This window comes from Neomonachus schauinslandi, chromosome 11, assembly GCF_002201575.2.
Source record: "Neomonachus schauinslandi chromosome 11, ASM220157v2, whole genome shotgun sequence".
NCBI lineage: Eukaryota > Metazoa > Chordata > Mammalia > Carnivora > Phocidae > Neomonachus > Neomonachus schauinslandi.
Window position 1 is genome coordinate 14719387 of NC_058413.1, and position 23863 is coordinate 14743249.

The 23863-nt window shown below is 56.7% G+C and overlaps 3 protein-coding genes across 8 annotated transcripts in view; 2 read left to right on the forward strand and 1 right to left on the reverse strand.

The window, feature by feature from the left end:
• Positions 1-6647, forward strand: part of RAPSN (receptor associated protein of the synapse) — a 9402-nt gene extending 2755 nt beyond the window's left edge. The window contains exons 3-8 of one of the 2 annotated variants that reach the window (XM_021684811.1): positions 3134-3292; positions 3824-3922; positions 3999-4121; positions 4633-4686; positions 5913-6112; positions 6575-6647. In XM_021684811.1, the coding sequence (XP_021540486.1) occupies positions 3134-3292; positions 3824-3922; positions 3999-4121; positions 4633-4686; positions 5913-6112; positions 6575-6647 (708 nt within the window). The remainder of the gene's footprint in view (positions 1-3133; positions 3293-3823; positions 3923-3998; positions 4122-4632; positions 4687-5912; positions 6113-6574) is intronic. The other variant, XM_021684812.1, reaches the window with a different exon arrangement.
• A 1201-nt stretch (positions 6648-7848) lies between these two features.
• On the forward strand, positions 7849-14162 carry PSMC3 (proteasome 26S subunit, ATPase 3). 2 transcript variants are annotated; one of them, XM_021684810.1, is made up of 12 exons: positions 7849-8079; positions 8345-8428; positions 9007-9132; positions 9556-9660; positions 9776-9838; positions 10103-10240; positions 10690-10833; positions 10955-11103; positions 12432-12528; positions 12748-12893; positions 13719-13800; positions 13981-14162. In XM_021684810.1, exons 1-12 carry the CDS (start codon positions 8005-8007, stop codon positions 14089-14091), a joined length of 1320 nt encoding a protein of 439 aa, XP_021540485.1. In that variant the 5' UTR covers positions 7849-8004; the 3' UTR covers positions 14092-14162. The 2 variants fall into 2 exon arrangements, with proteins under 2 accessions (XP_021540485.1, XP_044775614.1); XM_044919679.1 differs by lacking the exon at positions 7849-8079 and adding an exon at positions 8127-8144.
• A 2164-nt stretch (positions 14163-16326) lies between these two features.
• Positions 16327-23819, reverse strand: SLC39A13 (solute carrier family 39 member 13). Of its 4 annotated transcripts, none has more exons than XM_021684807.1 (10): positions 23764-23819; positions 22026-22334; positions 20301-20414; positions 19879-20003; positions 19390-19494; positions 19175-19264; positions 18360-18410; positions 17914-18046; positions 17644-17743; positions 16327-17545 (listed from the first exon to the last, which is right to left on the reverse strand). In XM_021684807.1, exons 2-10 carry the CDS (start codon positions 22324-22326, stop codon positions 17470-17472), a joined length of 1095 nt encoding a protein of 364 aa, XP_021540482.1. In that variant the 5' UTR covers positions 22327-22334; positions 23764-23819; the 3' UTR covers positions 16327-17469. The 4 variants fall into 4 exon arrangements, with proteins under 4 accessions (XP_021540482.1, XP_021540481.1, XP_021540484.1 ...); XM_021684806.1 differs by having other exon boundaries at positions 19879-20027; XM_021684809.1 differs by having other exon boundaries at positions 17457-17545; positions 17918-18046.
• Between the last annotated feature and the right edge of the window lie 44 nt (positions 23820-23863).

Sequence of the window (23863 nt, forward strand, 5' to 3'; positions counted from 1 at the left end):
CCCCGCTTTGCTCCCAGCGAACTGGAACTTAGTGACCAGGGAAGACTCGGTCACACCTTTTTGGTGAGAAGATTATGTAGGCGCTGCTGCCTGCTTCATCACATCCGATAGAGGGGGCTACAACCCCATCCCTCGGTTTCAGGGTTAGTGTTTTTTCCTTCCCTGACCAGCAGGTGAACTTGGGGGGCGTGGCGCTCCGGCCCCCTGTGAAAATTCAGTTCTGCGGCCACAGTTTCCATAATGGATTTAGCATCCAGTGATGCTTGTTGCCCAAATCAGTTCTCTTATTTCGACTGTAAGGAAATGGCGATTTCCAAGTTCTACCTTTACTTCTACAGTTGTTGGCTGGAATTTTCTCTAAGGAAGAACGCTCCCCCGTCAAATGGGGCTAGTTGGCGCCTCTGAAATGCAGTTCCTACAGAAAAAACGGGGTACTTTTTCCTTTCCTTTAGTTCCCACTTTGATGATGAGGAGTTGAAGTCATAGCGGCCTCCAATGATCATACTTAACCTGGTTTGCTTTCTTCTTTTGGAGTACCGTTATGAAATCCTGGATTTTTTTTTTTTTTAAGTATTCGGTCTTCTTCAGTTAATTGCAATATTGTGCTTTGTGATGCTCAAATTATCTTTTTTTTTTTTTAAAAGATTTTATTTATTTATTTGAGAGAGAGAGAATGAGAGAGAGCACATGAGAGGGGGGAGGGTCAGAGGGAGAAGCAGGTTCCCTGCTGAGCAGGGAGCCCGATGCGGGACTCGATCCCGGGACTCCAGGATCATGACCTGAGCCGAAGGCAGTCGCCCAACCAACTGAGCCACCCAGGCGCCCCTGATGCTCAAATTATCTTAACTTTAGTTAATGGAATTCCTTCAATAAGTCTCCTGTGTCCCTTTGGAGAGACTTCATTTAAACACGGAAAGTGTTCTTGTTTTCTGCAATAATTAAACTGTCCCAGGCTCCATTTGTATATTCCCTGCCCCAGACCTGCAATCAGCCATTTCTCTGGGCTCTTTTTGGTGGGAAATTTTATTAAAGACCAAATGTGGGTTCTCAAGGTGCTCATTGCTACTGAGAGTTGTGATGACTTCTAAATCTTTTTAGTTGCCAAGACAACTGAAGTTTATGCTAATATTTGCAATTCAAATCTAATGTTTCAGGATTTTCCTTAATTTATTTTAATCTTGATTCTCTTTTCTCTTAGACTGAAAATGTTGGCTTTTAGCAACATAATTACACATTTATTTTATTCTACAAAATACCTTCCAAAGACAATACCAATATTACTTAAAAAAAAAAGACAACTGAAGGAAGTTTAAGATTTCTTTGCCTTTCGTTCTTTTGTCTTTATCAAATATCCTGCTATGGATGAACTGCCCAAGGACATACATTCCAAGGTCATTTGAAATAATTATATTTTTCTATGTGGTTATATTACTATAATGCAATATAATACATTATAATGTAATAATATCTCATAGCATTATATTTTAATAGTATATTATTACGTTATACTAATTCTATAATTAAACTTATAATTAATTAATTATATTAATATGATGATATGCAGTTAGGGTCATTTATTTCCATTTTCTATTTTTAGGGTTTTAAAAAAAATAAAAAAATTTTGAAGCTGTAGAACATTTACATGGCTTCAAATTTAAAAAGTGCGTCACACTGGGATCGAGCCCTGCATCGGGCTCCCTGCTCAGCGGGGAGCCTGCTTCTCCCTCTCCCTCTGCCTGTTTCTCTGCCTACTTGTTCTCTCTCTCTCTCTGTCAGATAAATAAGTAAAATCTTAAAAAAAAAAAAAAAAGTGCATCACAAGGGGCATTGGGCTGGCTCAGTTGGTGGAGGGTGCAACTCTTGATCTCAGGGTCGTGAGATCCTGCCCCATGTTGGGCATAAAGATTACTTACATAAATAAAACCTTAAAAAAAAGTATGCAACAAAATTTGTGAGGAACAGGTTTTTATTGGGGTTATCGAGAGTTCTCTTTTGGTCTCATATTAACCTGGAGATGCTTGTTAGATATGAAGTGAAAGATCAAATAGATTTTCTATGAGAAAGAACAGAGCAATGGGGTTATAGCTGAAGGGGACATGAGATCAAAAGAAGGTTGTTTGAAATTGATTTTTTTTTTTTTAATGAGGCAAGAAATGCCAGAATGTATTTGTACGCCGATGGGAATGATTGAGTGGAAAGAGATGGGGGCGGGGGGGCGCCTGGGTGGCTCAGTCTGTTCAGCGGCTACCTTCGGCCCAGGCCATGATCCCAGGGTCCTGGGATCGAGCTTCCTGCTCAGTGGAGAGTCTGTTTGTCCCTCTCCACCTGCTTGTGCGCTCTCTCTCTGTGTCAAATAAATAAATAAAAGCTTTTTTAGAAAGTTCTTTAAAAAAAGAAGAAAGAGCCAGGGGATTTGTTCCCGAGTCCCGTGGAGGGACTCCCATCTGTAGGAGCAGGGAGTCCTCCTCCAGAGTGGCAGGAAGAAGGCAGAGTGGTCCATATCGAGGATTTGGTGGAGAAGGCAGTAGTCCTCTCTGACTCTCTTCTGTTTTCCCTGTGGAGTATGAAGCAAGGTCATTAGCTGATAACAGACAGGTAGAAAGAGCTTTTGGAGGTTTGAGGAGAAAGAAAGGATGAAGGAATGATTTCATTGCCTCAGTGAGTCTGTTCCAGTGTTCTTTGGAGCAGACTGTGCTGGCAACCAGTCCCTGAGCCTTTGGTGAGCACCTGCTGCTGGGTGCCGGGGGGCAAACACTAGCGGGGGGCCTGGTACCCCCCTTTTGTGTGTCTCTGAAGATAAGGGGCCCAACTGGGACGAAGTGAGAACAGAAGCCAACTGTATTTTCTTGCCTTCTCGTTCATCCCTTCATTCAACAAATATTCACCATGCATCTACTAAGTGCCAAGAACTGTGCTAGGCTCTTGGGATGCATCCGCGAACCCGATGAAAATTCCTAGGTTCACGGAGCCCACACCTTTTCAGCGTCTCTTCCTTCTGCCTGGATCACTCTTTCCTGGGACACCTGAATGAATGAGCGAACACCGGCGGGGCCCTGGAGCCCTTGACTTAGGGGCAGCTCCGGCCATTCTGTGGGCCCCTTCTTGTCCCACCTCCTCCCTGTGTCCCCCGCAGGACTACGAGAAAGCCCTGTTCTTCCCCTGCAAGGCCGCAGAGCTCGTTAGCGACTATGGCAAAGGCTGGAGCCTCAAGTACCGAGCCATGAGCCAGTACCACATGGCTGTGGCCTACCGCCTGCTGGGCCACCTGGGCAGCGCCATGGAGTGTTGTGAGGTGGGCCGGGGGGAAGGTGAGCAGGCGGAGGGTGGTGGCGTGGGCTCGGCTGTCCTCCTCCCACATCAACCCACTTAGGGCCCCGAGATTTGCCTTTGGCCCCCTTCTCCATGTGCCCCGAAGGATGCGTTTGTTCTGCCCACTGCCCTGCCCCAAACCTCACTCCCTTCCAGTCCATTCTCAGGGGGAGGGGGCTTCCCTCTGCCCTCCCCCCATACACACTCTCTGTGGGGCACTTTCAGTAGGAAGAAAGCCGGTCTCTGGAGTGCCACTGACCTGGCTTCAAATCCTGGCCTCGCTACTTACTAGCCAGGTGCCCTTGGTCAAGTCACTTCTGTCCACTGGATGGGTGTGGTGAGGCCTCAGTGGTTCCGTGTGTGGGGCCTCGGCACCGTGCTAGGTCCGTTGGGCTCCGAGGACGTTGGCGATCCCTGGGCTGCCCTGTCAGAGGGGCCCACTGAGTAATGACACCCCAGTGGTGTGGGGGGGGGGGCAGATGTGCAGGCCTGAGCTGCCCGCCTGCCTTCACAGCAATCTATGAAGATTGCTCTGCAGCATGGGGACCGGCCACTGCAGGCCCTCTGCCTGCTCTGCTTTGCTGACATCCACCGGAGCCGCGGGGACCTGGAGGTAAGGCCCCTGGGGTGCGGAGGGAGGGCTTGCAGGCCTGGTCCAGTCTGACTGCACCCTCCCCCCGGCTGTGCAGACAGCCTTCCCCAGGTACGACTCTGCCATGAGCATCATGACGGAGATTGGCAACCGCCTGGGGCAGGTGCAGGTGCTGCTGGGAGTGGCCAAATGCTGGATAGCCAGGAAGGCGCTGGACAAGGTGAGATGGGGCTGTTTCCGACAGCCCCCGGTTCTCCCCGGTGCTCCCATTTGGAGCCAGTAGGTCAGCCAACACTCTGCGGGGCTGGTCCTGGGCAGGACTCTTTCAGACATTTTGTCTAACATCAGCCTCACCTGAATCCCATGAGCTGAGTACATTCCAAGCCATTTTCCAGACTCAGAGAAGGCCCACGACGTGCCCAGACCCACAACTAGTAAAGGGCCAGAGGTGGGTTGGAACTCAGGATGCTTTAACGGCTTTCACGATTTCACAACACCCAATGAGACAGGAATATTCTTCCCATTCTGTATCTGAGTAAACTGAGGCAACAGGTAACTTGACCACACAGCTCTGTGACTGGGCTCCAGCCTCCTTTTGCTACCTTCACACGCAGGGCAGCTGCCCAGCCATGATGTCCTCCCCAGGCCCGCCCCTCCCAGCCCCTTCCTTTCCTGTGAGCCAAGGCCTCTGTCAGCTCTGCCTGCAGCCCTGGCCTGTGCTTGCCTTCCAGGCTCTGGATGCCATCGAGAAAGCCCAGGACCTGGCCGAGGAAGTGGGGAACAAGGTCAGACCTGATTCTGTCTTCTGGGTCTGGAGTCAAGAGCCCAAGGTGGGATCTCGGGTGTGTGGAGAGGGCTTCCCTGAGCCTGCACATGCCCTGAGCCCTTCTGGATCTCCAGGAGCTGCCCCGACCCATTCCCACACCCTGGCTATTTTCTCTTCCACCCACAGAGCACTTTGGAGGGCAGGGCAAGAATTCTGTAGCTCAGAGGACATCAGAATTCCTCAGAGCTTCCTGATGGTCATTAAATCTCCCAACAGTGGGTCCACTCACTAAGAGCTGGGCACATACAGGTTCTTCTAGGTATTGGTCCCACTCCTCACTGTCTCCCTGCAAGGTGGGCACTGCAAGCCCCATTTTACAGGTAAGGAAAGCGAGGCTCAGAGAGGTGCTCCAGGACCCACACTTTGTACCTGGTCTGTCTTAACTCCAAAGCCCGTGGTCCTCCCATAGTGTCTGTGGCCTCTCAAATTTTTTTTTTTTTTAAAGATTTTATTTATTTTTTTATTTGCGAGAGAGAGAATGAGAGACAGAGAGCACGAGAGGGAGGAGGGTCAGAGGGAGAAGCAGACTCCCCGCCGAGCAGGGAGCCCGATGCGGGACTCGATCCCGGGACTCCAGGATCATGACCTGAGCCGAAGGCAGTCGCTTAACCGACTGAGCCACCCAGGCGCCCTGTGGCCTCTCAAATTTAATAGTTATATCCAAACCTTTAAATGTTGACAATAGGCTCAGTGTTTCTTGAAGCCTTCTAGAAGATACGAATTTCTCTGGAATCCAGTGCACAGCCCAACTAAAATGCCAAATAGATTATAGCCACTCAGTTTTACCCAAGTATCTCAGGTTGGTCAGAAATGCTGATGAGCTGTTGTGTGTATTTAATTAACAAAAACAGGAGAGCAAATTAATCATTATGGTGTCAATGCAGCAGATCTGGTCAATAAAATCCTTCAAAAACCTGGGGTTCCCAGCTAGTTCTAGGGGTGAGCACCAACTACCTCACCGCCCCCCCCATTCTGCGTGGGGGAGAAGCCAAGACCCAGAGAGGGTGGGACGGTTTTCCTAGGCCCATCAGCGACGCAAGAACGCCGCCAGGACCAGACCGTGTGTGTCCTGACTGCTCGGTGGGCCCTCTGGGACGGCTTCTCGGGCTGGGCAAGGAGGGAGGCTCACCAGTGCTGATGTGGTCTTGTCCCCCACGCCTGCTCTCCGGTCCCTGCTGGCCCCAGCTGAGCCAGCTCAAGCTGCACTGCCTGAGCGAGAGCATCTACCGCAGCAAGGGGCTGCAGCGTGAGCTGCGCGCCCACGTCGTGCGCTTCCACGAGTGTGTGGAGGAGACCGAGCTCTACTGCGGCCTGTGTGGCGAGTCCATAGGCGAGAGGAACAGCCGGCTGCAGGCCCTGCCATGCTCCCACATCTTCCACCTCAGGTGAGGGCTCCTGGCCGGTGGGCAGGGGGCACCCACGGTCTCTTCGGGGTACGCTAGGGCCCCAGCTGCCCTAACCACAGTAGTAACACTGAATGTAGCGCGCTCTGCGTTCTGAGTGTTCTAGAAGCTTCCCCTGTGATAACTCATGGAATCCTCCCAGTAGCCCTATGAGGTGGCCATCATTACTCCCCCCAAAGAGAATTCAGAGAGGCCTCTCAAAGGCCATGAGATTCAGACACCCAGGGCTAGACCTGCGTCCATGCCAACCTCCTCACTCCTGACCTCCTGGAAAGCCCAGGACAGAGTGCTAAGGGCAAGCAGGGCCGCTGGGAGGAGGCTGGGAGCCCTCCCCTCCCCTTTGACACTGTCCCAGCTCCTGCAGAGGGGAGGGGAGGAGAGAGAGCCCAGGCCCAGGATGGAAGCCTGGGTTCAGTGAACGGACAGAGTCCTTTGCCTCCCAAGGTGCCTGCAGAGAAACGGGACACGTAGCTGCCCCAACTGCCGCCGCTCATCCATGAAGCCCGGCTTTGTGTGAGTCCCACCAGCAGTCTTGGGCTTCTGCCTCACTTCCCCCTGCTCCTTGTCCATCATCATGCTGGGGGCCCCTGATTCGCCATGCCTTGGACCCTGTTTACTCCTGGGGCAGCCGCCAGGGCCTCCTCCAACCTGTTGGGGCCCAGGACCTGCCCACCTGTTGTTCGTCCAGGCTCCACTGCCCTCCCTGCCTCTTTGTACTTTGCTCTTTGTAGAAAAATAAACTGTTGGTACCTGAGCCCAGCGATTCTGACTCTTTTTGCCGGTGTGCTGGGGCCAGCATGGACAGGACAGCTTCTTCCCCAACTGGTCTTCTTGACTCCTGTCAGGCAGTTCTGACAAGTGTGAATTTGGGGTCAGCAGCTCCTGTGCTCACACGCAGTCACTGAACAACCTTGGACAAGTCACTTAACCTTTAGCAAATGCTGTTATTTAAAGAAATTTCTGCTTTCAACTGCTTCCAAGAAAACCACTCGACAGTTTCCCACCAAGTTGAGGGGTTCTTTGTGAAGGCTTGACTGAAAATATATGCCATGTGGCTCACATGAAGTTCATTTTAGGGGTGCCCTGGGTCTCGCCTTAGAGTCATAAGCAGAGATCCTCCAGAGCAAGGGACACAGATACAACAAAAACGGGTCTCATATGATCCAGAGAACTGCCCTACTCCTTGAGATGACAAGAAACGATTACAGATGTGAGTCATAATGTTTTTAATTGTAGAGGCTGTTGTCCATTCAGCTCTGCCCACGTGGGCAGGTCTGTGGCGCCTGCTCAGAAGTTAGCAGCAGCAATTTCTCTTTAAAACTGGTTAATGATTCTCTCTGGTAACCTTGGGCATGCCTTTTTTTGGCTCTCTGCACACGGCTGGCGTATGTTGCCTATGGTTTGGGAAGCAGAGCCATCTCGCGAATCCCCTAATTCCTAACTGCGCCAGATTCTGAGGTCGAATCATTCCCTCCAAAGCACCCTTTCAATTACTGGCTAGATTAAGACTACATTTCCCAAGGGCCCTCGAGGTTCCCATCGCTTCTCCCTCCCCTTCCGGTTTTACATCCAGGCTCCGCCCATTGCGCGCACCGACCAATAGCGCATCCACCTGTCGCTCCCGGCTTAAACTGGACGAGGGTGGTAACGTTTCAGGAGCGGCGGGGCGGGGAGCGGGTTCTATGTCCCGGGCTTGGTCTTTTGAATCGGAGAAGCAGATTCGTTATGGCGGTAGCGGCTGGAACTAATTCGGTCAAGAGTCAGGAATTGGAGAGAGAGGTCCGCCACTAGGCAGGAGCAGGCCTTCAGAAAGATAGTATTAATCCTGGCTGAAGTTTCTGTCCAGTCTGATTTTCGGTCTTCTCCTTCGGGATATGAATCTGCTGCCGAAAGTCGAGAGTCCAGTGACTCGGCAGGAGAAGATGGCGACCGTGTGGGATGAGGCTGAGGTGTGCGCCGGGAGAGTTGGGGGTCTTGGAGCCGGGGCCAACGGGAAGACGCCTTTGGCGGGAGGGTAGGAAGTGGTTGGGGGGGTCAGGGTTTGGCCTGGTCCCGGGGTCGGGGCCGCTTGGAATGTGGGCAAGGGTCTCGACTCCTTCATTTTGGTTTTATGGGCGGGGAAGCTGAGGCTGTGAGTGGGCTGAGGATGCGGAATCCTTGACCTGAGTTAAAAAAAAAAAATTTTTTTTTTGTTTTTTGTTTTTTTTTTAACAGCAAGATGGAATCGGGGAGGAGGTGCTCAAGATGTCCACAGAAGAGATTATCCAGCGCACACGGCTGCTGGACAGTGAGATCAAGGTGGGCTCACAGCCCCAGTGGCGGGCAGCGAAGCCCCCACAGGGCAGGCCCTGGAGATCCCAGCAGCGTCTTTCACGTTGTTCTCGGCCTTTCCAGGAAGACGTAGGGCCCACGGATTAGAAAAAGTGAAAAGAAAACTAAGCCTTAAAAGGGACAGGAAGAGGGACAGGGTGGTGGGAGGGCAGGCCTGAGAGAAGGATTCATCAGACTGCCTTTTGCAGCGAGGTCTTTAAATATTCCTCTTGAGAATCTTTCTTTCAGAAAGTCCTCATTTTACAGATGAGTAAACAGGTTTTTACTGTGGTGAAGTACCCAGCCCTTAATTAAGAAGCCGAAGCTAAAACCTGTATCTGCCTGATTCAGAGCCCTGCTCTTTTCCCTCTGCTACAACTACCTTCGGGAGGTTTCCTGTTTTGCCCTCTGCTGGATGTGGACACAGGTTCACCCTTCAGAGAGCTTTAGAGCTGAGTGGATGGATGTTGGAAGGTCCCCTGGGCAGCCCGGGCCTCACCAATTACAGGGCCCTAGGACAAGCTGAGCCCAGGCTGAACATTTGCTTCCACTTGCCCTCATCCCAGATCATGAAGAGTGAAGTATTGCGAGTTACCCATGAACTCCAAGCCATGAAGGACAAGATCAAAGAGAACAGTGAGAAAATCAAAGTGAACAAGACCCTGCCGTACCTTGTGTCCAACGTTATCGAGGTGTGTGTGTATGTGGAGGGGAAGAGAAAAGGGTCAGCCGGGCTTGGAGGCAGCCTGCGATGGGGCCATTGGAAAAAGAGTGGGTGAAAAGCTTTGAGGCCCAAGTTGCACGTTAGAACTACACCTCCTGGGGCCCCCTCCCTAGTGGGCATTTCCAGGGTGGTATACACACCTAGACACCCTGAAAAGGCCTCAGAAGCCACACATGTTTCCTCTTTACTTGGGCGGTACAGAGCTCTTGGGGGACAGAAAAGCAACACCTAAAGGGATCTTATCAGTCCCCTGGCTTATCAGCTGCACCTTTGCTGAGACTGGGGCTAGTCTGAGGAAGGGGGTGGATTGTTTTCACCTGGGAAGTGCTAGTCTCTGAGGAGTTCAGGGGGCTGAGCAGGGCCTCTTGACCTGAGCTTTTTCCCTTCCCAGCTTCTAGATGTTGATCCCAATGACCAAGAAGAGGATGGTGCCAATATTGACCTGGATTCCCAGAGGAAGGGTAAATGTGCAGTGATCAAAACCTCTACACGACAGGTGAGGCTAGCTCAAGGATAGAACTAAGGAGGGTGAGGCGTGGAGGTCGGACAGGACTAGGGAGCTTTATTATTGAAGGCAGTAACTGAGATTCAACCTAGAATTTTCCCTACAGACATACTTCTTGCCTGTGATTGGGTTGGTGGATGCTGAAAAGCTAAAGCCAGGAGATTTGGTGGTGAGTGGTGTCCCTGAACCTGGGCAGGGCTTTTCCAGTGAGGTTTCTCCCACTGACTAGCTGGGCCTCTGCCGCAGGCCCCGGTCACTGTTGGCCCTGAACCTTGGCAGAGCAGCCCGGGGAGTCTGAGCTCATCAGCTTGCTCTTTGGTTCTTGTCTTCCCTAGTCCTGTATTTTCCTTTCACTTTACAGACACCTGCCACCCAGCCAGTTAGTTAGGTCTTGAGCTGGGACAAATCTGAAGGCTTCGTGCTCTGTCCCCAGGGTGTGAACAAAGATTCCTATCTGATCCTGGAGACCCTGCCCACAGAGTATGACTCTCGGGTGAAGGCCATGGAGGTGGATGAGAGGCCCACAGAACAATATAGTGACATCGGGGGCCTGGACAAGCAGATTCAGGAGGTGAGGGAGGCACGGGCTGCTAATAGCAGCATTGCCCACCTTTTGTGTTTTTCTGCTTCATTGACCAGAGCACTTACTGCCAACATGCCTCTTATCATAGCATTCCAGGGAGGTAAGGAGGGTGCCGTGTAACAGTTTAGGAGACTGAGGTCCAGAGATTAAATGACTTGTCTTGAGGGTCACAGAAGGTTAGGACCAGAGCCAGGACTGGAACTCAGGCTCCTGGTTCTTACCCTGGTGCCTTTCTACCATGTCCTGCTGTTCCTGGAGCGGCTGTAGCCAGCCTTGGTGGGAGTGAGCATTCTGTGTCCTTCTGATGCAGGGGAAGGAGAGGCCATGTCCCTGAATTGGCGTTAGGAGGTTTGCGGGATGGGGTTGAAGTCATTAAGTGTCAGGCGGTAGGATCCCTCCAGGCTTCACTCTCCTCACCCAGGACTTCTTCCTGGCAGCTGGTGGAGGCCATTGTCCTGCCAATGAACCACAAGGAGAAGTTTGAGAACTTGGGGATCCAGCCTCCAAAAGGAGTGTTGATGTATGGCCCCCCAGGTACGGGGAAGACCCTGCTGGCCCGGGCCTGTGCCGCACAGACCAAGGTGAGTGCTTTGGAAGGGAATGAGGAAGAAATGGATAGAAGCTAAAGCTCTGCCAAGTAGGCTCAGAGGGACCTCTCTTGGTGCCTTTGGCCTGACTCTTGTCACCGTGCCCCTTCGACAGGCTACCTTCCTGAAGCTGGCTGGCCCCCAGCTGGTGCAGATGTTCATTGGGGATGGTGCCAAGCTGGTCCGGGATGCCTTTGCTCTGGCCAAGGAGAAAGCTCCATCCATTATCTTCATTGATGAGCTGGATGCCATTGGCACTAAGCGGTAAGGGGTTGCTGAGTGGGGGTGCCTGGGTGGCTCAGTCGTTGAGCATCTGCCTTCGGCTCAGGTCATAGTCCCAGGGTCCTGGGATCGAGCCCCGCATCGGGCTCCCTGCTCTGCGGGAAGCCTGTTTCTCCCTCTGCCACTCTCCCCGCTTGTGTTCCCTCTCTCCCTGTCTCTCTCTGTCAAATAAATAAAATCCTAAAAAAAGAGGGGGGTGGTGCTGAGTGCCACCAAGGAGATTGTTTTAAATTCCAACTATTTCCCACCCTGTCCCCTCCTTCCCCTGGAACAGTGGCAACTCTACTCTTGTGGTTCTACGTCCTGAATTCTGTTCAAACTAGCTTCCTTGCTTCTTTTTTCCCCTGACCATCCATTCTCCTCACGGCTACCTGCATGTTCCTTTCATACCTGCTTGCTTCCCTCGCATACACCCACACTCCCTCACACAGACGTCCTACTTGAAACCCTTTGTGGGCCCCCATTGCTCCTTGGGATAAATGCTGGACTTACCATGGCCTGCCTGGTCTGCCGTGTGGCTTTCCCTGTTCCCCTCCACTTCATCCTGGACCTGTCCCCGCCCCCACCTCTTCCCAGCATCCATTTAGTTAATTTTTTTAAGATTTTTATTTATTTATTAAGGCCATTTATTTGAGAGAGCAATTGAGCACATGCACTTGAGGTGGGGGAGGGGCAGAGGGGGAAGGAGAGGAAGAGGGAAAGAATCCCAAGCAGACTCCACCCCTGAGTGCAGAGCAGGAGGCGGGACTTGACCTCACGACCCTGAGATTATGACCTGAGCTGAAACCAAGAGTAGAACGCTTAACTGACTGTGCCACCCAGATGCCCCAACATCTCTTTGGTTTATAGGTCCGCTCTATGATCGAAGTCCATTTGGCCCTGGTGGGAGAGAGTTTGCACCTGTTCCTTTTCTAGAATATACTTTTCCTGTTTTTTAGTGGTTGGTTGCCTAGCCTTTGTGTTCTCACCGTGAGAGATACTTCCTCAGGGATGCCTGTTTGGGCTCCCCTTTACACTCCAAGTCTGGATCCCATATTTCTAAGCTTTAGCTCAGTTTGCAGTGGCACATTCATTGGGGGATAGCCCAGGCAGTGGTTGGTTTTGCTCACTGTTTTATCCTCAGCCTGGCTGATACCAGGAGCCTCTCCAGTCTCTGACACCTGTTCTGTGTCAGTCCTGGGCTGGCCGCAAGTTGAGCGTGACCTTTCCCTGCCCTGGATAGTTGGGTTAGATTTCTGGTGGCTGGTGGAGGGGAAGGCTCTGCCCAAGTTGTGGCCTCATCAGTGTGTCGGGCCTCTTGTGTGCCTCAGCTTTGACAGTGAGAAGGCCGGAGACCGGGAGGTGCAGAGGACAATGTTGGAGCTTCTGAACCAACTGGATGGGTTCCAGCCTAACACCCAAGTAAAGGTGAGTATTGTCATCACAGATGAAGAAAATGGAGCTTAGAGGGCAGGGCACCTTCTCGGTCACCCAGCTAGTGCAGCTAGAATTAGAATTGAGATTGTCTTTAACACCGTTGTTTGATGTGGACCCTGGGCTGCCTCTCTGCTTGGCATGGCCTTGACTGTTGTCTGTCTGGGAGCCCCATCTTCCTCAGTTCATGTTGCTGCTTCTCCCCTTGCTCAGGTGATTGCAGCCACCAACAGGGTGGACATCCTGGACCCCGCACTGCTCCGCTCAGGCCGTCTGGACCGGAAGATTGAATTCCCCATGCCCAACGAGGAGGCCCGGGCCAGAATCATGCAGATCCACTCCCGCAAGATGAACGTCAGGTGAGCAAGGACATGAGCAAGGCGCTGAGATCTGAAGGGGCAGCAGCAGAGCCGTCTCTGTTGTCTTTCTCGTACTGAGTGTCCCCAGGTCTCCGCCCACTCCTCCTCCCCTCCCTGTTCACACAGAACTCTTCCACATGCCAGCCTCCGTTTCTCCCCACAAGCCTGAGATAGAATCTTGCTCGGGTCCAGGCCCTGATTCTAGGTGCTCTGCTCCTTAGAATCACCCTGCCTCCTCCTCCCCCGTGGTCTGAAGGTGCACAGGCTGGAGGCCCTCAGTTTCCTTGACGCCCCCAGCATGGCTCTGGGGAATCCAGCCAGGGGCCAGGTGGACTTGGATTCAGATCTGTGTGATCTCCAGCAGGTGGTATTACCCATCGAAGCCTGAGTTTCCTTGTCTGGTGCTTGGGGGTAATGGCACTGACCTCGTGGGGTTGTGGCGCGTCTGGGGAAGTGCTCGGCACAGGAGACCAAGGCAGCACTGTGCTGATGCAGGACTTCCTCAGGGAGACAGCCATCCTCTTGCTCCCCTGCCCCAGGCTGAATCAGTCCCTGGAATCGCAGGTGCAGATTTCTAGAAGGCTAGAGCTCAAAAGACACAGAAATAACCTCTTCTCTGCTTTGACTTAGCTGTCCTCTGTTCTGTAACTCATACTGAGAAGAGAACAGGCACAGCGGGGAAGGGAGGGATTTGCTGACGTCACAGGACGAGTGGACCTCGCTGCCTGATGGGGAGTATGGCAGGATATCCTCTCCCGCCCCTCCCCATAACCATAAGTAACTGAGTCCTGTGGTGTCTGTCCCCCTCTTCCCCCGGCCCCCCAGTCCCGATGTGAACTACGAGGAGCTGGCCCGCTGTACGGATGACTTCAACGGGGCCCAGTGCAAGGCCGTGTGTGTGGAGGCGGTGAGTGGTGGCGTGGGGGAGTGGGTTACTTCATGCCCTCTTGCCCCCCTTCCTAAACAGGATGGGGCGTTTGGCTGGTGGAGACTGCTGGGCGGGGGAGAGGCTCAGAAGGCTGAGGCCTCTAGGAGCCGGGCCGGGGGTGCGGGAAGGCACCCTAGAGCCTGTCTGTCCTGGGTGCAGGGCATGATCGCACTGCGCAGGGGTGCCACGGAACTCACGCACGAGGACTACATGGAGGGCATCCTGGAGGTGCAGGCCAAGAAGAAAGCCAACCTGCAGTACTACGCCTAGGAGGTTGCCTGCCACACCTGCTCCCTGGTCTGGTGCTGGTTAAAATCCATAATAAAAGATGGTTGCAGGTCCCTGCCACCTGTCTGTTGCACCTTTCCCGGGGCTTGGCTGGAAGGAAGAGTGGGGCCTCTGCAGGAGGCTCCCTCCCCACGTGCTGCTGCCTGGAATCCCTGAAACCACTGTGGGCCTCAAAGCAGTCGTCAGGCGAGGCCCTCCGGGAAGGATGGGTGCGTGCTACGGCTGCTGCCTGGGGTCTTCCGCCCCCCCCCACCCCCCCTGTGCCCCTCCCACCCCTTTCCTGCTCCCTGCCCCAGCCTTTCCCCTTTGGCATTTTGGTCCCTCATCCTTGCTTCCCTGTAAAGCCAGGCTCTGTGTCTTTGCTCCTTGAAATTCCTCCCGTTTCCTGGCCCCTGAGCCTCCTGTTTCTCCACGTGTCCCCATTAGCTCTCTTGGCTCATTTCCTCCTGCTGAGAAATGAACCTTGAGCAAGAGCACTGAGAGCCCTTCTAGGCCTAACCTTTGGTCACAGTGTGTTCTCCCCCACCCCCCAGTTCCGCCGTCAGCCCCGCTCCCCATCAGGTCCCACGTCCTATCCGTTTCCTCGAGGATCTCGTTGGTCCTCTGTCCGTCCAACCTTCCAGCTCCCCTGCATTGTAGCTGGCCTCATGTGGTTCACTGAGGGCCTGTTCTGGGCCCCGTGCCCAGCGGATTTTGTGCATAACTGGATCTAGTTCTTCCAGTAGCCCCCAGTGGGGTAGTCCCATTTCCTAGATGCGTGTGAGCCGCTGGGCCAGGATTGCTCTTAGGTGGCATAGCTGGGATTTAAACCCAGGACAGTAAAGCACGTCTGCTTTCCCCTGTGCTCTTAGCAGCAGCTTTCGGGGGCCCCGGAATGCCTTCCAGAGTAAGAGCGTCTCTGGAATCCTGTCAGCTCTTCCCTGCCCCTAGCAAAAGCCCCTCCACACTCCTTTTCCGCCCTGTCCCTGATTGGACGGGCCCACAGTGAGCTACTGACAGCCAGCTCATCTGGAGGGCTCGGCTCCTGGCTAGCTTCCCAACGCTGGACTCCCGTCGCCTCCAGGCCGCCTTCTAGTGTGTGCCAGTGCTCCAGTGCTCGCAGGGGTGATCCCCTTGGCAATCCCATTGACTTCCACCTCTTGCCCAAGGCGCTCCCAGTAAAGCCTCCGAGGGCTTGTGGTTACTGTCCCCTGTTCGGGGACAGACTCGGCCAGGGACAGACTCTGCTCGCCATTGCTTCTGCATTCTCTGGTCCCTCTCCTGACCAGTCAGGGCATTCACCTCCTGACCGTGGCACAGCAGTGAACCTACACTCCCCCAACTTCCTCATTCATGAACGGGGGCCTCACTGCCTCCCCCGGGGAAGGCTGAGTCCTGTGATTGCACGTGTACCTGTCACCTGGAAGGGCTCAACGTGGGTGGGAGCCCCAGTACCACCAAGGAGAGGGTGGGGGCGGGGAACAGTCCCGGATTCCTTCCTTCCCCGGGCCCTGGACTGTCACAGCCGGCTGGGGCGGCTCCCTTTCTGCAGACAAGCCACCAGGTCAGAGCCAGGCACTCCCCGCTGAGGATGCCGCTGCCTGGGGCTTCAGCCCGGAGCAGCCTCCAGGACGGACAGACGGGGCAGTTCTCAGCCAGGGGCTCCTGAAAGCCGACCCGCATGGCTCGGGTAGCACAGTGGGACTCCGCTCTCCCCTTCCTGCCTTCCCGGGCGCGCACTGTGAGGAAGCAGCAGCCCCCGGCGCCTGAGGCCGCCTTTACACTCAGAGGAAGTGAGAATCTGTGAAGGACCTCATGATCTAATTTTACTGAAGCAAAGCTGGAGATGACTGTGGATGGAGCTCCCTTCCTCCGTTTACTCAGGGGACAGGCTGGGGAGAAGCCCCTGGCTCTTAGGTCCATAAAACGAGGACAGCCACCCTGTGGGTGCTGTCGGCTACAGTGGCGCGGTGCCAGGCTTGCGGCTTTGGGCTCCAGAGCCAACAGGCCGGGCAGAGCGTGAACGGCTGTGCCCTGTCCTGAGAAACGCTGCGAGGGTAACTGTTCAGAGAGGGGCACGAAGCAGAAGAGCTGGAGCGGGGCTGGGGATGCCAAGGTGGGCAGGGTGGCCCGCTGACCTGGGCGGGGGCACAAAGCCACCAGCCTGGCTGGAGCAAGGGGCGTCCAGGAAAGCCCGGCTTGACCATGGACTGTGGTGTACAGGAGAGAGGCAGCCAGTTTGTATATAATATTTATTTGTATCTTCTCTATAGTTATTTACAGAAAGAAATGGAACCACAGCACAACTGCTGTAAACCCATTCAGACCCTCTTGACGGCCGCTTCTCAGAACGTCCGCGGTCGAGCAGCAGGGCTGAGCCTGGCTGTGGAGTGGGCCAGCTCAGTGCCTGGGTGTCAGCCAAGGGAAATAGCCGGGGATTAGGGCTTCAGCGTTCTCCCAGAGCACATTCCTGCATGCTGACAAGGCGGAGCCCTCACCACCCCCAACCTACCCTCGGCCACGGTGGGACAGGAAAAAGGGCCTGGGCAGGGAGGGGCAGCCACAGCCCACTGTTCCTGCCTCCAGGGTATCTCCGCCTGGACCGGCGTGAGCGTCCCTGAGCTGGACCAGCAGGCCTCTCTGGCCCAGGGCCGCTCACCGCCCTGCAGGCTGCTGCTTGGCAGCGGGAGGTGGCAAAAGCTGCAGGCGCTGCCAGGGAGCATTTCCTGGGGCACAGGAGCTGGCCCAGGGCCGGCAGCCACAAGGAGAAGGTCTTGGGAAGCACCCCCGGCTCCATCCCGGGCTGGGTGGGACTGTCAGTGCTGAGTGCGGCGGCGAGGGGCTACGCGAGCACCTGCCTCTCCTTTCTTTGGCCTTAGAACTGACAAAGGAAGGGCCAGGACAACGGACACAGCAGAGAAGGCTCCCCAGCCTCAGCGCTCAGGCTGCCCGGGGCTCGGTGCCTGAGCAGAAGGCCAGGAACCCCAAGGCCCCAGAGGGAGACAGCTTTGGGCTCCCCGAAGCCCTAGGCTCCTGGGGCTCTTCTCACTCCCCCTGTGGGCTTGGTGGGAGAGGCCTCCGCTTGGGAGCAGGGCTGCTATTCCTCAATGCTCGCCGCGGGAAGTGCCGGATGGCGGGGTTAAGGAGAGAAGACCACAGCGTGGCTGGGTGAGGGCATCGGGCCTTGGGCCCAGCGCACGATCACAGTGTCGGTCTCACGCGTACCTCTGCGCACACACACACACACACACACACACACACACCGTCCTCTAATCTGGTCAGAGGGGCGCTCTCAGGCACTCGCCCTGTGCCTCACACACGGTCACAGACTGAATCCGAGTCTCTTATTGCTGAGGGCGGTGGGGGGGCCGTCAGGGGCGGTCACCCCGCGAAGAGCGAGAAGAGCACCATCACCACGATGCCTGTGCAGAGCAGCAGGACTTGCTGCAGGGAGCGCCTGTGGGGAGAGGGGCTGGGCTCAGGGAGGCGCTGAGGGCGGGCCAGAGCCCAGAAGCCCCCCCCCCCCCCCCGGGGGCGATGGTGATGGGCACTCACCACGGGTCATCTTCCTCCAGGAGGTCGGGCAGCACGTTCACCAGGGCGATGTAGAGGAAGCCGCCAGAGGTGAAGGGCAGGATCCAGGCCACGGTCTCCTCTGCAGTGGGAGCAGAAGTCCCGACCGGCTGGGGGCCCAGGCGAGCCATGTGCAGCACCCGCTCCCACAGGGGACACTTGGGGCAGATCCTGGCCGGGACACGGGCCGGGGCAGCTGTGCCCTCTGGCTGGGGCCCCTCCGCGGACCACCACCACCCACCACGCCCGTACCTACTCCCTTGGGGGACTGCGTACAGATGGCGAAGCAGGCGCCCAGCAGGCCCCCCAGCGCCGTCGAGAGCTGCAGCTTGGCTGCGCTCCATCGGTCAAAGCCGGCCCGGAGCAGGATGGCAAAGTCGCCCACCTGAGGGGAGGTCCAGATGATCACTCTGGTCCCCGGGGGACGGCTACGGACCTGCACACCGAGCCCCCTGCACCGGCCCTGCTGCTGGGCCCCCCAGGCCGCACCGCCGAGGCTGTGACCCCATTCACCACCACCCCCACCCCCACCCAGAGGCTGGAGCACAGCTAAGATGGTGGCCGCAGCCTGGTGGGCCGAGCAGCTCTAGGCCTCCAAAGCCTCGTCCCCAAGCCTGCTGCTTCTGGGCTTCCCACCCCAAATCCCTCTCCGAAGTCCCACCCCCACACTGCTGCCATGGAAACCCTCTGGCACACACCTCGTGGGGGATCTCATGCAGAAGGATGGCCATGGTGGTCAGGAGCCCAATCTGCAGGGAAGGGAGTCTGTGGGGTTCTGGGCCAAGGGCCAGGCACCCACTTGTCCACTCAGTTTACAAATATTTACTCTGCTGGGTGCTCTGGCTGGACGCCATGTGGCTACTAGAAATACAGCAGACAAGGAACCTGTCTTCACAGAGCTAACAGTCTGGAGAGGGAGGCGAGGACTGAATGAACACACAAAGAACCACAAGATTACACAATGACAGGTGCTGTGGGGGAAGAGATGGACCGGGTGGCATGGGCATGAATGACAGGGGCCTCATTTAGATGAGGGGCCAGCAGAGGCCTCTTTGGGGAAGTGCATGTCAGCTGAGGCCTGAAGGATAAGGAGCCAGGATTTCAAAGAGTGGGAGGAAGAACATTCCAGGCAGATAGAATAGTGTGTGGTGGAGGCCAGGAGAGGGGAAAGAGCTAGGCCAGCTCAAGAGTAGGCAGACCACTAATGTCAGAGAGGGCCGAGGGAAGAAGTGGGTGAGAAGCATCTAGAAGCGGGCAGGGCCCAAGCCTAGCAGCCTGGCAGAGGTATGCAATCCCAACAAGGAGTGTTCGCAGTAAGAACAGACCAGTGGCTCGGACAAAAGGCGGCCACGTGCAGGAGCCCTCAGGGCTTGGATGAGGGTGTTGGTGATAGAGAGAGTGGGAAGTGCACAGACTGGAGACCTATTTTGGAAGCAGAGCCAACTGGTCAACACAGGCACCATCACTCCCTCCAGAAAGGCCTGGGGCCCACCTGGCCCAACCCCCCACTCACCTTCTTGCTCACAAGGAAGCTGGCAGCTACAGCCAGCCCATGTGTGAAGTTGTCTATGGTGTTGGCCAGCAGATTGAGATAGCCACTGACCTGCGTGAGGGGAGAGGAAGTCAGGCTGAGCCAGGCGGGCAGGGTTCGGCTGGGCCTGCCAGTTGGGGGGTGGGGTTGGGGGGCGGACAGCTGCAGGAGGAGGGGGCCCTGAGTGGGCCACTTACTTTGATGGTCCGGACCACAGCACTCACGCCGGGCTCTGCAGCCGGCTGGGCCAAATAGTGGCCTCCACTGAGCGCGGCAGCAGCAGCGGGGTCTTTGCTGGGGGCCTAGGGCCAGGAGAAGGAGGGAGAGGGGACATTAGATGTTCCCCTCGGCCAGGGTAGACATGGGAGGGGAGTGAGAGATGGAGACACAGAGGCAGGAACAGCCCTTCGGTCTAGCTAGACTTCTCTGCTGCTCAGTCAGCTGTGTGCCCGCAGGCTCCACTGACCACCTTCCACGCCGCTGTCACTCCCAGTCTAAGAGAACAAGCCACAGCAGGGGCCCACGTCGTCACTCCCCGGATCTTCCCAGCTGGCCCAGCCTCCCAGAGCCCCGAGAGAATGGCCAAGAGACCCTCTTTTCGGGGCTCAACTCAGAACCTGCACCACCAGGCCCTGGCACCACATCACAGAGGCTGACCTGTCCAGGCCCCGGGGCTTGGGGCTCACCTGGCTGGTCCCCTCCTTCTCCTTGCTGTCCTGCAACATCTTCTCCAACGCCAGAAAAGTGAGGAAGCCAGCAATGACCCACAGTCCCAGCTGCTGTTGCTGCTGCAGGCTCTGCCCCTCACCACCTGCAGGGGGCAGCACTGACAGGCCAGGCCAAGCCAGGGCCACAGAAGCGGGGACCATTTGGAATGGGACCTCGTCAGGGGCAGTGACAGGCGAAGCGGGACAGGACTGGCTGGTGGGGAAGCTGGGCCTCAGGGACTGCCCCAGGGGCCAGGGTGCTGAAGCAGGATGAGTTCCCTGCCAGATGCCCAGATCCCCTCTCCCAGTCATTCTGGCAGAGCGGGCAAGGCCTAGGCAAACCTTGGGCGTGGGCACCAGCTCCCTCTGCCCTCCAGCCCCCCGACTGTGGCCTCACTCACCAGGGCTGGCACTGCATGTGTAGGCCCATGCCTCGGGCAGCAGGTGGAGAAACACATTGCCCAAAAGTCCCCCCAGGGCAAAGCTGAGCAGCTGCTTCAGGCGGTGGGCCCCAGCTACAGGACAGAGATGCGGAGATGTGGGGCTTGGGGGCTGGCCTATCAGAGCCCCCGGCCAGACCGCTGCCCCACCCAGCTTGCTGGGTGCTGCGTTTTTCCAACCAGACTGCAAGCTTCCAGAAGGCTGGACTTGGCCTGCTGCCCTTCCTGGATCGTCCCCCCCAACCCTCCCCCCGCCCAGGCCAAGCCCTGCCTGGGTGCTCAGCAGGAAATACATCACGACCCACTGGACGACTGTGGAACCACTACGGCTTCATGGTTAAGAGACAGGGCGTGGGAGCCCGACGGGTCCCAGCTCCCCAACCCACCAGTTGGTGACCCTGGGCAGGTTACTTCTGGGACTCAGTTTCCCCATCTGTAAACCGGGGATGATTGTTATCTGATAGGAACCTTGTAGGAATTAAATGACAATACACATAGCAAGCGCTCTTTAAGTGGGAATTTCTCTCTTCTCAGTCACTGTTACTCTCAGAAAAGTGGCAGAGATTTGGGGACTTTTGCAGACTTGCAGCATCGAGAGTTGGAAGTGCCCGAAGACTGTCTCCAAACGCTTGGTTTGATAGAGAAACAGGCCCAGAGGGCAGAGGCCGCTTGGCGGGGGGCGGGGGATCAGGTGGGATCCCAGGGGAAGCTGCCGCTTCCAGGCTCTGTGACCTCAGCCTGGTCAAAGAACTCCTCTGTGCATTTGTTTCCCCATTTGTGAAATGGAGCTAAAAATCCCAGTCCCCCTGAGGCTGACCTCGCAGGGGCACTCTAAGAGGGGCGAGACGCTGCACAGGCCAAGGCAGCAGGGCCCCACGAGGGCTCTCTTCGCAGCTGTGACGCCAGCCCTCAGCCCGGCGTGGACCACAGATGTGCTCATAACCATCTGCTGGACGAAGAGTTCCCGGGCCCCGCAGGCGGCAGAAAGGCCTGGAGCACGCATTCCGAACAGATTCCTGGAGCCCGGGGCCAGGCCTGCGACGGCGCACTCCGGGGACGGGCAGCAGGCACCTGCACTTTCAGCAGCTACCCACCCAGTCTTCTGTAGTTTTCATTACAAGTTATGACGTGTCATCCGTCTGTCGACAGTGCACAGCTGCGTGTGCGGCGCCAAAGGGGAGCCTCCGCCCCGGCTGACCCAGGGGCCCTGGGTGGAGGGGCTTTTCTGCACTGAGGGTGGGGCAGCGCTCGGCCGGCTAGCACATGGCGGTGGCCGCCCCCCGCCCCCAGCACCAGGCCCCCTTCTGAGTGCTCCGCCCGTTTGAGCTGCTCTCCTCTTCACAGCAGCACTTAGGAGGCAGATACTAGTACTATGCCTAGTATTTAGGCTCGGAGCCTAAAGTTAAGTAACTTGCCCCAGGCCACCAGCTGGTGAGTGGCAGAGCCAGGCGTGGAACCCAAGCGGCCTGGCACCCACGTTTCCAACCACAATATAGTTTCTCAGTCAATGTTTGCTGGCTTTTATTCTTTCAGAATAAACAAATGCACACGTGAACGAACAAATGAGCCTGGCGCACCCTGGTCTTACAGGGTGAGAAGTTATGTGTTCCGTCCCTGCCCTCCACCCCAGACAGACGTGGGACCCCACTCTCCCAGGGCCCCGGGCGCCAGAGGAGGGTCACCTACCTTCTGAGCGCAGCATGGTCCCCATCTCCAGGGGGATCACGAGCAGTGGGAAGACTCCGCTGAGCCCCACCATGAGTGAGCCCAGGAGGGAGCAGATCCAGGTGTCCAGCCTCTCTCCGCTCAGCAGGGCCCCCCAGGATTCGCTTTCCTTGTTGTCCAGGCGACAGGCAGCTGCGGGCCCCCGGCTCCGGAGGGCCGGCTGGGAACCCCCAGCCCCTCCCAGGAGCTCTAGGACAAGCGCAGTGAAGAAGAGGAGCCTTTGGCCCGCCATGCCACAGCCAGGACAGGGACATCCAGGCATGCCACGTGCTGAAAAACACAAAGCCTCTTACGTGAGCTGCCACCCTTGGCCGCACACCTGCTTAGCAAACGTGGCATCCTAACCCTCCCCCAGACGAGCGGCCATGGCATCCGCTCTCTCGCCGGCCTTGCCCGGGGCCTCTGAGGACCCCAGTGATGGGTGCACAGAGCAAAGGGGCTCTACTATTCCGCACCCCACTCCCGAGGACCACACATTTTTTCCTCCCGAGCCTGCTCCAGACTGTGTGTCAGCGTGTCTGCCTGGAGCTAAACTTTCCCTAATGATGGGGTGAGGCGCTGGCTGGGTTCCCTTCAGCCACTGGCAGGCCCAGCCCAGCCGGGTGTCTCCAGCTGCCAGGAGAGGCTCTGCGGCCAGGATGTGCTCCAGCGAGGACACCCCGGGGACTGAGGTGGCCACTGTCTGGCCTGATGGGCAACACCTGATGGTGCAGGTGCGGAAAGCAGGCAGCGGAGCTAGGGCAGAACCATCAGAGCTTCTTCCTCGGCAGTGAGCCCCCCGTACCCAGGGCGCGGAGACAGACAGGAGGTGGAACTGCAGAGAAGGATCCTTCAGTCGGGAGCTGCCTCACGGATGTGCAGAGCACAGGCTTTGGAGACCGGCCCCGAACTCTGTGCTCTGCACCTACAGCGTTTGGAATGCGGGCAAGTCCCCGAAGCCCCTCTCTGGGCCTCGGTTTCCTCGTCTGTGGGATGAGAGAAGAACTGCCTCCCTCACTGGCTGTGACAATGAGAGGAGCTCACTAAGGCCGGTGGCCGTGCCTGGCAATGGAGGAGGCACGGGAAAGCCCTCCTTATACTGCAGGCAGCCTGGGACACCCCCGGAAGGAAGGTTCCCAGACGCTGGATCACGGGACGTGGATGTGAGTCAACCAACAGAGAAGTTCAATCTGGAAACTCGGGCGTGAGGTTTAAATGGGGTCTGCCCTGCCTCATCTGGCCGTGACCTTGAGCCAGCGATGTCCCTGCCTCAGTTTCCTCACCCCCTGATGGAGGTGGGAGGGTGGAAAAGATGCCCGCGTCCAGGAGCTCCGGGCCTTTACGGGAGACCCTGACGAACCCCGCCGGGGCTCCCTGGGGACCAAAGGCAGGACTGGGCCAGGCCAGACTTGGGAGGCCAAGGCGGGAGACGCAGAGGTGCGGGGACCGCGGTCTGGGGAGAGGGGAACGGGGTACGGAGAGTGAGAGAGGAGAGGGAAAGGAGAAAGCAAGACAAAGTCAGGAGTGAGAGAGCCAGAGAGGGTGGGAGACGGACGCGGAGGAGGAAAGCGAGGGAGCGATGGGCAGCGACGTGCGGGGCGACAGGGGAGAAGAGGAGCCCAAGGAAGTCGAACTGCCCGGCTCTGGGCCAGAAGGGGGCCCAGAAGCCCGGGTCTAGCCCGGGGCCGGCAGGGCCCCCGAGGGTCGGGCGGTCACTCACCGTGCAGCGGCGGCGGCGCTGCGGGCTGCCCCGGCCATCCAGCAGCGGCGCCGCGCCCCGCCCCGGGTCTGCCCCGCCCGGCTCGGCCTCCCGGCCCCCC

Excerpts from the sequence above, each read along its gene's own strand:
- PSMC3 (XM_021684810.1), top strand. The coding sequence starts at position 8,005 with ATGAATCTGCTGCCGAAAGTCGAGAGTCCAGTGACTCGGCAGGAGAAG. Across the intron at positions 8,429-9,006 it reads TGCTGGACAGTGAGATCAAG|ATCATGAAGAGTGAAGTATT; the intron begins GTGGGCTCACAG and ends CCCTCATCCCAG. Across the intron at positions 13,801-13,980 it reads AGGCCGTGTGTGTGGAGGCG|GGCATGATCGCACTGCGCAG; the intron begins GTGAGTGGTGGC and ends TCCTGGGTGCAG.
- SLC39A13 (XM_021684806.1), bottom strand. The coding sequence starts at position 22,326 with ATGCCTGGATGTCCCTGTCCTGGCTGTGGCATGGCGGGCCAAAGGCTC. Across the intron at positions 19,265-19,389 it reads CTGTGGTCCGGACCATCAAA|GTCAGTGGCTATCTCAATCT; the intron begins GTAAGTGGCCCA and ends CCCCTCACGCAG. Across the intron at positions 17,546-17,643 it reads CTGGAGGAAGATGACCCGTG|GCGCTCCCTGCAGCAAGTCC; the intron begins GTGAGTGCCCAT and ends CTCTCCCCACAG.